Source organism: Calidris pugnax, unplaced genomic scaffold, assembly GCF_001431845.1.
Source record: "Calidris pugnax isolate Ruff unplaced genomic scaffold, ASM143184v1 scaffold9, whole genome shotgun sequence".
NCBI classification, from domain to species: Eukaryota; Metazoa; Chordata; class Aves; order Charadriiformes; family Scolopacidae; genus Calidris; species Calidris pugnax.
This window is the reverse complement of record NW_015090778.1, coordinates 1,705,284-1,718,031: the sequence shown is the minus strand read 5'-3', so window position 1 is coordinate 1,718,031 and position 12,748 is coordinate 1,705,284. Positions and strand designations below refer to the sequence as shown.

Below are 12,748 nucleotides of genomic sequence, written 5' to 3'. Positions count from 1 at the left end.
CCGCCTCGCGCCGCCGCCCGCCCTCGAACGTGGCACTGGGGCGGCCCCGCCGGGCGCGCACGGCGCCTGCGCGCGGCCAGGGGCGCGTGGTGGATTCTGACTGGGCCGCGGCCGTCGCCCTTTGACCCCACCCGGAAGGGAAAGGGCGCACTTCCGGTGCCCGCCGAGGGGAAGGCGGCGGGGTCCTCCGCTCGAGGCCTGGCCCGGCCCGGCCCGGCCCGGGGGGGTGGAACTCGTGCCGGCCCCGGTCCCGTTATAGGGCACCACCGGGCAGCCCTTAGGGTCTGCCTCATGTGTCACGGCAACCACCCCCGGCCCCGAACTGCCCCGAACCCCTGCAGCGGAGCCCCGGCCTGTTGTGCCGCAGCCACACCAGCCGCGGAGGCTGCAAGGAACGGGGGGAGCTCAGCGCCCGTGGCCCCCGATCCCGGCACACGCTGCCCCAGGCGGTGGCGGGTGGGAGGCTGGGCACGGGGTGTGTCGTTCCCCGGCCCCCAGCGGGAGCCCCTGGGCAGAAGGTTCCAGTTCAGAGCGAGCTGTTCTGTGCCGGGTGTCACAGGATCCATGGGGTTGGAAGGGACCTCTGGAGATCATCTCCTCCAACCCCCTGCCAGAGCAGGGCCACCCAGAGCAGGTCCCACAGGAACGTGTCCAGGGGGGTTTGAATGTCTCCAGAGAAGGAGACTCCACCACCTCTCTGGGCAGCCTCTGCCAGGGCTCTGCCACCCTCACAGGAAAGAAGTTCCTCCTCATGTTAAGATGGAACTTCTTATATTCAAGTTGGTGCCCATTTCCTCTTGTCCACCTGGCAGATTCACTGTACAAGCCTTGTTCTTTTAGTCTTATTGATACTTTTCTATCTTCTTGGTCCCTATGTTGAAGGACACGTTCCAGTCTGTTTCTCTTCACCTAGATAACACTCTGAGAAAAAGGACATTTCAACGGACCAAGAACATCTGTAGGGATTAGTTAGATATAATTTGATAATTTTTATTACTACTACTAAAGCTTCTTTGTTAGTACTGTCACACTAACAATGATACATCAATTAGCTGAAGCAAAACTTAGCTCGTTTCCCACAACACTCACCCTTGAAGTATTTATAAGCATTGATCAGATCCCCCCTCAGTCTTCTCCAGACTAAAGAGACCCAAGTCCCTCAGCCTTTCCTCATAGAATGGTTCATGTTGGAAGGGACCTTAAAGATCACCAAGTTCCAACCCTGGGCAGGGACACCTCCCACCACACCAGGTTGCTCCAAGCCCCCTCCAACCTGGCCTTGAACCCCTCCAGGGATGGGGCAGCCACAGCTTCTCTGGGCAACCTGGGCCAGGCTCTCACCACCCTCACAGCAAAGAATTTCTTTCTGGTATCTAATCTAAATCTCCCCTCTTTCAATTAAAAACCGTTCCCCCTTGTCCTGTCACTGCACTTCCTGAAAAAGCGTCCCTCCCCAGCTCTCCTGTAGCCCCTTCAGATATTGGAAGGCTGCTCTAAGGTTTCCCCAGAGCCTTCTCCAGGCTGAACATCCCCAGCTCTCTCAGCCTGTCCTCACAGCAGAGGTGCTCCAGCCCTCTCATCTCATCAGAGAGATGCTCCAGGCCCCTCATCATCTTTATGAAAGGAGAGATTCCTGCCCTGCTCCAGCATCTCCTGACACAGCCCAGGGCTCGGTCCCTGGGGCCAGTTGCCCCTGGGGCTGTTCTGTGCTGGGGGAGGAGAGCCCCCGTGCCCCGGGCAGAAACAAGCTGGCCTTTGGCTGCGGCGTTGGCACTGCCAGCGCCAGGAAATCAGTGGGATTGCAACAGGCGCCTGTGGTACACGCAGGCTGCCCAGCTGATAAGCGCTGGAGCGGGGAGAGGCTCCATCCCGGGCTCCCGGCCGCACCCTGCAAGCCGAGCGGCCGCTCTTTGCTCTCCTCCTGCTTCCCCTTGGCAGGGGCTGGGCTCAGAGCCCCGGGATGGCGGGGATGGGAGCGAGGTGCCCTGTGGTCGCTCGGTGAGGAGCAGTTGTAGGTTGAGGAGCTTTGGCCAGGAGAAGGAACTGGGCCCAGAAAGAGCCCAGTGAGACTGTGGATGACGAAGTTTGCATTGAGCAAAGTGCAGGTGCAGGCACGTCGGGCTGCCAGGGTGGGGATCGGCTGCTCTCTGGAGCCAGATCCTGCCTTAATGCTCAGCCACCTGGGAGCCCCTCAGGTTCTGCAGGCACAGGAGGGCTTGGGAGCCATTGCCCTGCCCGGGGGGGTCTGTAGTGACGCTGCTGAAAGGGCTGGACCACACATGGAGGGCAGTTCCTGCCAGAAAGCCCTCGCCTGACGCTGGTGGCTGAGGGGAAGTGGCAGGTCCCGCTGCCAGCGGGTTTCTGGGGCTCGTGGCAACGAGCTGTCGTACCACGTCAGCAAAGCCTGTGGGGCCCAGTGCGGTGCCGGGGCACCGGAATGGGCGCTCAGCGGCTCTGGCAGGGCTGGCAGCGCTCACCAACACCCTCCAGGTGTTGTCACACTCTTGGTCCCATTTTCAGCGCTGGTCAGGGATCCCGCCACTGCTGAGCACAGCGTCCCTGTGCCTCCCCCCATGAACAGAGTGCAGTTCTCCTGTTTTCTTTAAAACCCTTTTAATATAGGGGCTGTGAAAAAGAATCAGAGGGCTGGAGCCCCTCTGCTGAGAGAGTTGAGGGAGTTCAGCCTAGAGAAGAGAAGGCTCCAAGGAGACCTTAGAGCCCCTTCCAGTCCCTCAAGGGGCTCCAGGAGAGATGGGGGGGACTCTTGATCGGGGAGTGGAGCCATAGGATGAGGGGGAAGGGTTTTAAATTGGAAGAGGGGAGATTTAGATTAGATACTAGAAAGAAATTCTTTGCTGTGAGGGTGGTGAGAGCCTGGCCCAGGTTGCCCAGAGAAGCTGTGGCTGCCCCATCCCTGGAGGGGTTCAAGGCCAGGTTGGAGGGGGTTGGAGCAACCTGGTGTGGTAGGAGGTGTCCCTGCCCAGGGCAGGGGGATGGTATTCAATGATCTTTAATGATCTTCCAACACGAATCATTGTATGATTCTATGAAATATCCTTGTGCGGCAGTGTCTGCCAGAGGAAACCCACATGGCAGGGCATCGCCTGCCCCCCATGGTGGTGACACATCTCCCCTGGTGTCTTGCTCCCTGCTGGGACTGTCACCTGGGCCAGTGTCTCACGTGATGGCTGTACCTTCCCTGGCACAGGGCTGGGGCTCTCCAGCACCACAAGACCTTTATTCACAAGTTCTCCCTTTCCCCTTGGCCTTGGCTCTCCTGGGCTGCCCTGTGACAGCCGGGTGGAGGCTGTCACGCTCGGGGAGGTGCAGTTCCCTGGTAGCAACCACTGAGCCAGCCCCAGGAGCAGCCGCCGGACCAGAAAAGCTGCCCGGGTGGCTCTTGCGCAAGCTTCAGCCCCAAGTTTAGGTGCATCTCCCGGAATGGGCTGAGGCTTTTGCTTGGAAGCCACAAACGGTGGGAATCATCTGTCCCACCTGGCCCCCATGTCCTGGCCAGCCCGTGACCGGAGCCACGTGTCCCTTGGGATGCTCGTGGTGCCGGTGGGAGAGCCCAGTCTGAGACCCCGCAGCAGCCACCGGGCTCTGGAGACATCACGGGGCAGCGAATCCCCAACGTGGCCCCTCGGTGCCCCCGGAGTGACAGCGGGTTGCAGCCCTCCCGCATCCCCCTCCTGGTGCGTCCCCACCTTCACGGGGGATGATCTCAACAGAAAGACCAACGTCGGGCATTTGGAAAGACTTGCCCAAGAGCCGGGGATTGCGTCAGGCAGGATCTCGCCCTGACAGTAGCTGCCCGCAGAGCGGCTGTTGGGGGCCAGCACAGGCAGGGCCTTTGTTCGCTTTATCGGCACATCTGGGCTGGCTTCTAACCGACGGGACAGAGGGTGACAGAGGGTGACGCCTGCCCCGGGCTCCTGCGCTGACGCTCACGTCCCTGCGCCGTGGGGGACCGGGGTGGGGGATGGACACAGCTCTCGGCAGCCCCACGCCGTCGGGAGCGGGCTCTGGACTCTCGCCTGCCCCTCACCGGGGTGGGCGGCCCCTGCTCGGCGGTGGGTGCTCCGTTTGTCCCTCCACTTCCCGAGTCGCATCGTTTCCTTCAGCTGCAGCATCTGGGAAGCGTGGCAGCTCTCCTGGGACTGAGCAGGAAGGGGATCTGTGCCGCTGGCTCAGTGGGTTCCCCCTCGTACCCGGAGCTCTGTCACCATCATGAGTCCTTCAGGGCAGGAGAAGGGGCCGAGCCGTCGCCTCCGCGGCTTCTCACGCCCTGTAGGTTCTGTAAAGAGCTTTTTTCACAGCTACACTTTTCTTATCCTTAACACAAACATACCACACGCTCTGTAAACATCCGCGGGCTCTTATCACACATCGCCTCTCCTGGATTCCGTTCTCCCTCCGATGGCCTCCCTCATTCCTCTCTGCAGGAATTTTGCTTCATGCTCAGCGCAGGCAGGACAACCCGCCTGCTCCTCTGCTGGCACTTACTACCTCAGAGACCCCCCCATTTTCCCTTCCCCAGACCCTTCTCACCCCTCACACTGGGTCAGAGTGAATGGCAAGGGACGGATCTGACAACAAACACCTCCACGGGGGGTTCTTCCCTCTCCTCCTCTGGCAAGGACCATCCCAGACCCCATTTCACAGCCCAGCAAACCCAGGGATTCTGGTCTCCTCCCATCCCCGGTGTTTTCAGGAATCCCCCCGTGGAACAGAAGTTCTGCCACTTCCCACCAAAGACCCAGAAGGGGGAAGTTCCAGAAGAGAACCAGAGCGGGCAGCAGATGGTCAGTTCAAAGATTTTATTTAACTGTCATAAAAGGAGAAGCAGACGATGATTCCAAACCTGTTAACCCGGGTCTAGGATTTACAGACAATATGCACCAAATCAAATTAACAAAAAAAAAAAAAAAATCTCTCTAGGGGCGGGGCAAGGGAGAGTTAAGAGGCAAAGACGTAGCTACGAGAAAGCCACATGTACTTGGTCCCAGTTCTAATACGACCTCAACGTGGTAGGATCCAAATCGGAGAGGGCTGCGGAGCCGGGAAGTGCCTGCCCAGCCCTCGGGGGGGGGTTGGGGGGGGGTCCTGGTCCCCCGAGGGCTCCTTCGCCCCGAGCGCGGTGTCGGCGCAGCCGCGGTGGCCGGCTGGGTGTTGTGGGGGCTCTGCTGCGGGCACGGGGCAGGCGAGTGTCAAGGCAATAAATACTGACAGGCCAGGCACAGATTTTAAAGGCAGAACAGATACTATAAGGCATTAACCGCTTCTGATACTTGTCCATTGCAAGCTCTTTTGCTGATGGCATCAGGAGAGCAGCTGCGGAAACAGACCGGTCCATCCTCAGCCCAGGACAGCCAGGAGGGCAGGTGCTCCTGGGATTTCAGTGCTTTGCAGCCACCTTGGGCTGCAAGGAGAAGTGTGAGGTGATGGCAACACCGGCGACTCCCGCACCCACCGCCTCGCAGCCCCCTCTATGCCCCGGAGGCTGCCGGAGAGCTCGGAGCTCTACGCAAAGCAGGGCCGGGGGTCCTACCAGGTGGGCTCTGGGCAGCAGGAGGGGTGGCCGGGCGTCACCCAGGCTTGTCACACCACCCTCCCCTCTGGAGATGTCCCGACTCGGGTAAAGATGGGACCAGCAGCAAAGCGGGAAGTTGTGAATCTTTCCTAATAACCCATGAGGGGCGTGACCAAGAGAAGTGCCATGCCAACAAACAGGGGGGGGTGGAGGGGGGGCGGGCGGCGTTTAAAAAGTGTAACAGGGGCAGGGCCCCCTCCCTAGAGGATACGTGTTACACATTAAGGCATCATGGTTACAGGGAACATCCACAAATGAAGCTGCCAGCCTTCCCAGGACACTGACTGGGTGGGAGGGAGGGACCGGACATGAATTTTAGCCAACGAAAGGGATTCGAGAGCTGCCTGGCATCAAAGTTCCTCAGCTACTTGGAGGCAGTAGCTACCCTGAGCTGTGCACAGGAAAGCCAAGCACAGGATCCTGCGCAGAGCGTAGGAGTCTGCCCCCTTCAGCACCCACCCCGACAGAGGAAGGTGAGAAGCAGCGAAGGGCCTGGGGAGGGAGGGAAGGCTCCCCCCTCTGCGCGGGGACAGCCCGGCCCCGGGACGGGCAGCTGGAGACAGATGCAGACAGCAGGGTTTGATCAATGCGCTCAGCGATTCTCTGGGGAGGGGGCACGTTACAAAACTTGAGCTCTCTGGTCAAATCATAACAGGGGGTGAAAGGTAGGAGGAGGGTTTCCAATGTCAGCACTTTGGTACAGGGGGGGATTTCTACGGTAGCCACTGTCTGATTCACGCTCTCTGGGGTTTGGCCTCGGGAAGGGCTAGTCCTTCCAATCCTTCTTGATGGTCAGGTTCCACTCCCAGGACAGGTGGTCAGTCTTATCATCATCTGTGAACTTGGATTTGATGTTGTAGCTGCCCCGGGCCAGCATGCCCTTAGGGGCTTCTTCCATGGGGGTCAGAAACTCATACTCCTCTGCTCGGGGGCCGTAGCTCCCAACCATGTACTCGGTCTTGTCAACTAGAAGGAGAGAGAGAGGTGTGTGGAGGCTTTTTAAGAGCCTCCCCTGCATTTGGGGCAAGAGTAAGCACATGAAAGATGTGTTGCTGCTACAGCAATCCAGAGTGGAGCTGTGAGAATGAGAATGTCACCCACGTTAACAGCTCCCTTTGCTCCAGGAGCAGCTCCTCCTGCAGGGAGCAGCCCCCCCACGTTAGCACGGCCATCTGGGCTCCATCAGGGGTTACACACCAAGCACCGTGGCGTGGTGTGGGTGCAGCCACCCCAGGAGCCATCACACAGACTCAGTGAGGGGGTGAAAGGTAGGAGGAGGGTTTCCAATGTCAGCACTTTGGTACAGGGGGGGATTTCTACGGTAGCCACTGTCTGATTCACGCTCTCTGGGGTTTGGCCTCGGGAAGGGCTAGTCCTTCCAATCCTTCTTGATGGTCAGGTTCCACTCCCAGGACAGGTGGTCAGTCTTATCATCATCTGTGAACTTGGATTTGATGTTGTAGCTGCCCCGGGCCAGCATGCCCTTAGGGGCTTCTTCCATGGGGGTCAGAAACTCATACTCCTCTGCTCGGGGGCCGTAGCTCCCAACCATGTACTCGGTCTTGTCAACTAGAAGGAGAGAGAGAGGTGTGTGGAGGCTTTTTAAGAGCCTCCCCTGCATTTGGGGCAAGAGTAAGCACATGAAAGACGTGTTGCTGCTACAGCAATCCAGAGCGGAGCTGTGAGAACAAGAATGTCACCCACGTTAACAGCTCCCTTTGCTCCAGGAGCAGCTCCTCCTGCAGGGAGCAGCCCCCCCACGTTAGCACGGCCATCTGGGCTCCATCAGGGGTTACACACCAAGCACCGTGGCGTGGTGTGGGTGCAGCCACCCCAGGAGCCATCACACAGACTCAGTGGCACAGAGGTGGCTGCAGAACATCTCCTCCCACCGAGAGCTGTGGGGCAGCAGCAGGGAAGCCCCCACCTCCGCAGCGAGCCCTCACACAGAGCACTGCCCCAGTCACAGAGAAACACTTACTTTTCACGCCTTTCCGGAACGTGTGCTGAATGTACTTCAACCCCGACACAATCTCCCTGTTGACCTGCAGGAAGAGAAGCAGGGACTGCAGAAAAAGTCTCCCAGGGACACTGCCCTCCCCACCCACAGAAGGAGACAATTCTCCCTCATCACACCACTTTTCGGGGTCCAGGCACTCCCAACACTGGGACTGCAGCAGCCCAGTGCTCCCCTCCTTCTTCAGTTTTCAGATCTGAATTCTTACCCTAAAGGAGATTTTTATCCGGTATTCCACACCCTCCTTCAGCACAAACGCTTGCTTCTTGAAGCCCTCCAGGTCACCTATAAAGAAGGAAGAGGTCAGAATCCCTTTGTACTGGGGCAAATTTAAGTTGCAAGAGGTGACCAGGACAGTGTCTGCAGTAGCAGGGGATGACCCAGGGCAAATTTATGTTGTGAGAAGTGACCAGGAGCGTGTCTGCAGTAGCAGATGACCCTTGCTGCCTGGACACGGTTCATCCATTTCATTTTTGCATGACAGCAGCCTCCTTGCTGCACTGCCCACGCTGCCCAAACGATGCCCTGTGACAGGACACTGCAGCAGAGCAATGCCATTAATTCACAAATGTTCCTTTGCAGATGTTTGCTCCGAGGCTGCCACCATCTCGACGCTGCCATCGGTGTCACTGCCACCAGCTCCCACCCCTCCAGAACCGAGTGGAAGCTCCAATTCTCCCCAGCTCACCCGTCAGGTCCAGCTCCAGCGGGCCGGGGGCAGTGGCACAGACCAGGGTCAGTTTGGTCACCACCACGTTTGGAGCATTGGGATCTAGGAGACAAAGGAAAAGGCTGTTAAACACCAGTCCCTAATACCCACCAACACAACTGCTCTTCCTTCCAGGGCACTTCTTCAAAGAGCAAGAAAACCAGCAAGAAGACCACCCCCCTCGGTGAAGGTCTGGGCTCCCCACGGTGTCAGACCCAGCCTGAAGGCTCCCCAAGAGCGTCCTCCCCAAAAGGAAGAGTGTCACCCCCCCCCTCCAAGTCCCTGGGCCTTATTCCACAGGCCAGAGATCAGCTCGGGGGGCACAGTCACAGGTCTTTATGCTCCCCACGAAGCGCAAAGAGCTGGGAAGGGAAGAGCTCCTGGTGGGAGCGGGGAGGAGGCTGGGGATGGCCGATGGAGCTCTGGCTGGAGCCACGTCCTCGGGCTCACCTGCAGTCACAGTGACAGCACCAAGCAGGGCCTCCTTGTACTTGCGCAGGCTCTCGTCATCCTTGTCCAGCTCCTGGATCTCCTGGATGCTCTTCTGGGCAGGAGGCTTGTAGTTGACGGAGTGTTCGTCCTCCTCATTTTCAGCTGCAATCTGGGCCAGCTGCTCTGCCGTTGGCTCCTGCTCTGCCATCCTCACACCCGCGACTTACTCTGAGGTGGGGAGGAGAAGGGTAACTGCCCGACCCCCCCAACTGCCAGCGCGGCTCCTCCCCAGCAGCGCAGCCCCAGCCCAACCAGGCAGCCCCAGAACTGCTCCCTGTGACCCCACACACACAGATGCCATTTAATCCCGTGGCCCACGTGAACAACTGCTTGGATTTCTCCCCGGTAATTCCCTATCAAACCCAGTCACTTGCTTTGTGCTCCCGTCCAAAACAGCCTCCAGCCTCGAAGGCTCCCAGAAGCGCTGAGCAAACACTCACTCAAGCATCCGTTCCACTGCTTGATCCCCTTATTGCACCTTTGCCTCGCCTCCAGGTGAGATTTCACCTCCCAAGCACTACAGGCTGCTCTCTCTCTGTAGGCTGAAGGATTCCTTCTAGGAACACCTGAACTCCTACGACACCTACAGCTTCCAGGGAAATGGAAGTGACGGACTTCAGTGAGAGCTTTAAAGAACTGAAGTCCCAAATTGCTGACTTCCGTTGACTCTTGAACTTTCTGCAATTGAGCCCTCTTTGAAAGCATGAATACAATAAACAAGATGCACACGCAGCAACCCACGTGCACGTCCCCAACAGCTCTGGGTGCCTTTCCTCCTGCACAGAGCTCTGCATCTCACCACCGCAGCCACAGCACCTCGGCTGCTTCTCCAAACATGCAGCCAGAGAGGAAGGAGACTCCCAATCACACCAAAACATTTCTGAGGGCCTCATGCTCCTCAGATGAAGCATTTATTGGTAAACCTGAGCTTTTCCAGGTGTATGCAAGACCAGCCATTACACCATCAGATAAAGCAAAGCCAAAGAACCTGATTGTGTGTGAACTGCCAGGAGAGAACTGCACTCGAGCATCCCATCTACACGGTGCTGAGACCTCCATCGAGTACATACCAACACACACAGGGGAGGAGACCTGCAGCACGGTCCTTCAAAGGGCTCAGCTCCCCAACAAACACTGCTGACTACCAGCCGGGTGTGGGTGCCTCCCGGGAGCTCAACACCCCAAACCTCAGGCATTGCTCCGAGGCATTGGGAAGGAAACTGCTCCTCAGCAACTTTTGAGGCTCAGGTGCTCTGCTCATCACCTTGCACAGCAGCTCTCTTGCACAGACTCTTTAGACTCAGTCCCAGAAGGCTGGAGCTGGTGCCTCCACAGCAACTGGGAAACAGCAGGAGGGGACTCTGTCACGGCTGGTGGGGCAGGGGGATCCCAGCCCCGCTCAGCCCAAAGGCAAATTACAGGAGGTGGGGTCCTCAGCCGTGGAGAGACACCTATGGAAACAGCCCTGGACACTTCTCAGACCCTCTCTGACCACAGAATCCCGCAGAAGACAGCAGGAGGCTGAACCTCTTCCCACCCAGGAATTCACTTTCATCTGCCTTCGCTGCTTCCTCAAGTCAGCCGTTTCTCCCGGATTCTCAGCATTTTTTGCACAGCACCAAGGAGCTCGCAGCAGTGAATGCAAGAGCCCCACCTTCTGCCAGACAGAAAAACTGCCAGGAACACAACCCGGCTTGTTTTCAGGCAGAGAGAGGTAAACAGCGAGTTCTTCACACTCCGGCATCAAGATCCCACGGCACTAGAGAACCCGGAGTTAGTCAGAGACTCCTCAGATCCACTAATTGGCTTCGGACGTCCGTTAGGACACAGCGCAGCCGTGGACAGGCAGCAGTGCCAATTGGAGTGGTCCCCACCCTTCCTTCTTCCCCCGCGGCGCAAGGGAAAGCTTGTGCAGCCACAGAGCAAACTCAGTTGGAATTTAATCCAGTTCACAACTGTTTCTGCAGGGCTCGTTTCCAGCCGGATCAGTTCGCTGCTCCAGTTCGCTACGAGACTAAAAAAAGCAGCCTGTGCTGCGAGGAGAGGGAAGCAGAACTGCTGAAACCGGCTCGGGCTGCGCTGCCGCTCCCCACGCACCACGGGAGGATGGATCAGAGCTAAACCGGGCTGGGATGGTTCCCAGGAAAGCAGCACGGGAGGGAGAGGAGACAAAGGAGCAACCGGTGACTCAGTGACACTTCCCGAAGCTGAGCACTGTCCTCTGGCACCACTGGGAATTCCGAGGCAAAGGAATGTCCAGATAACGCCACGGCACCACCCTGTCAGAGCATCCGAGAACTCTCACTCCCCTGATCCCTGCCACTGGCTCCCAGCTCCGGGGACGGAGACAACTCTGGAAACACTCCGCTGCCTTTCAGGGACTCGGCCGCTTGGGAGATGTAATATTCTAATTTTAATTTTTTTTGCTCATGACATAACCCTGGGCTGCAGCCGGCCTACGGGGCGCTCGCTGTCATCCAGAGCAAACCCAAACAGACGAGCAGACGGCTCCGTACACTCACACCTTCAGAAGCTTAAAAAAAATCCTTGCAGTCCCACCCCCAGGGTGCGAAGAGGCTGCAGCAGCCACCCACGCTGCAGCCACCTCGGACGCCGCCGACAGCACCCCCCAGCCCTGCGCATCCCCCCGCCCCGGGGGGAAACACCCCAAGGAAACCGTCTCCACAGGGCAGGCACGGGATGAGGATACCGGGGCTGGAGGAACGCTTGGAAAACATCTCCCTTATGAGGAGAGACTGAGAGAGCTGGGACTCTTTAGTCTGGACAAGAGAAGGCTGAGGGGAGACCTTATCAATACCTACAAGTATCTCAAGGGAGGGTTGAAGGAGGAGGGAGCCAGACTCTTTTCAGTGGTTCCCAGTGAGAGGACGAGGGGCAACGGGCACAAGTTGGAACAGAAGAGGTTCCACTCAAATATGAGGAGAAACTTCTTCACGGTGAGGGTGACAGAGCCCTGGAAGAGGCTGCCCAGGGAGGGTGTGGAGTCCCCTTCCTTGGAGATTTTCAAGACCTGCCTGGATGCTCCTGAGTAACATGCTCTAGCTCTAGGCAATCCTGCTTCAGCAGGGGAGTTGGACTAGATGATCTCTATGGTCCCTTCCAACTCTAAAATTCAGTGAAATTCAGTGAAAACCAGAGCAACAAAGCGCTTCTGGGCTAGACCCGAGACCCCCACGGTGACAATTCAGCCGCTTGGCGTGGCGGAGGCTTCTCCTCTTCTTCAGAAAAGGAAGTTTCGATTTTCAGACTTGTTGCAGGGCCTGCGGGGCCAGGGCACACCTCGCCGCCGGCGGGCAGGGCTGCAACGGGGCGGGGTGGAGGGGGGAAGGAGAACAGACCCCTCCTCCGGGACCCCCGAATGTGGCCTTCGGGCCCGGTGCCCCCCCGCTGCTTTAGCCCCCCTGCCCGCGGCGTTACGGGGGGGATCAAACGGGTTCTTTAATTCCGGTAACACGGAAGGAAACGGACCCTGAGGAAGTCGCTTCCAAGTTCCTCATTTCGTAACCAGAAACCATTTATGGCAAATCTGCCCGAGACACACCGAGCGCCCGGCACCGCCGAGGCCCCCCGGGGAGCACGACAGGTCCCCGGAGTTCCTCTTCACCGCTCCCGCAGCCGGCGGGGCGGGCCGGGAGCAGCGCCGGTTCCTCCGGGACCACGCGCCGACCCGAACCCTCCGCTTTCCCCCCCAACCGCGGCCCCCCGCCAGCACCGCTCCGCTCCGGAACGGCCCCCGCCGGGACAGCGGCGCTCCCCGCCCCCCCGGAAGGTCGCGCAAGGGCACCGGTGGGCCCCGCTCCCGCACCTCGGCCGCGCCCCGGCCCCTCCCGCGGCCCGGAGCTGGTGGGGCGCGGCGCGGCCCGGCCCGGCACCAGCGGGGCGGAGGCGCGGCCCAAACCTCCCGAACCCGCCCCGG

The 12,748-nt window shown here is 58.9% G+C and overlaps 2 protein-coding genes across 2 annotated transcripts in view; both read right to left on the bottom strand.

Moving 5' to 3' along the window:
* The window catches only part of P4HB (prolyl 4-hydroxylase, beta polypeptide), a 14,465-nt gene extending 10,353 nt beyond the window's left edge, over window positions 1–4,112 (bottom strand). Inside the window, exon 1 of the mRNA XM_014949821.1 lies at window positions 4,049–4,112. Coding sequence (XP_014805307.1) covers window positions 4,049–4,112 — 64 coding nt within the window. The remainder of the gene's footprint in view (window positions 1–4,048) is intronic.
* Window positions 4,113–6,855: 2,743 nt separating this feature from the next.
* ARHGDIA (Rho GDP dissociation inhibitor (GDI) alpha) lies at window positions 6,856–11,303 on the bottom strand. The gene is made up of 5 exons (XM_014953284.1): window positions 8,770–11,303; window positions 8,299–8,382; window positions 7,819–7,895; window positions 7,575–7,638; window positions 6,856–7,162 (listed from the first exon to the last, which is right to left on the bottom strand). Exons 1-5 carry the CDS (start codon window positions 8,957–8,959, stop codon window positions 6,963–6,965), a joined length of 615 nt encoding a protein of 204 aa, XP_014808770.1. The 5' UTR covers window positions 8,960–11,303; the 3' UTR covers window positions 6,856–6,962.
* Window positions 11,304–12,748: the final 1,445 nt, after the last annotated feature.

What these genes read in the sequence shown, in the direction of transcription:
- ARHGDIA (XM_014953284.1), bottom strand. Translation starts at nt 8,959, where the DNA reads ATGGCAGAGCAGGAGCCAACGGCAGAGCAGCTGGCCCAGATTGCAGCT. An exon ending in GCTGGAGCTGGACCTGACGG is followed by an intron (nt 7,896 to 8,298) that starts GTGAGCTGGGGA and finishes CCTTCTTTATAG; the next exon opens with GTGACCTGGAGGGCTTCAAG. An exon ending in GGATAAAAATCTCCTTTAGG is followed by an intron (nt 7,639 to 7,818) that starts GTAAGAATTCAG and finishes CTCTTCCTGCAG; the next exon opens with GTCAACAGGGAGATTGTGTC.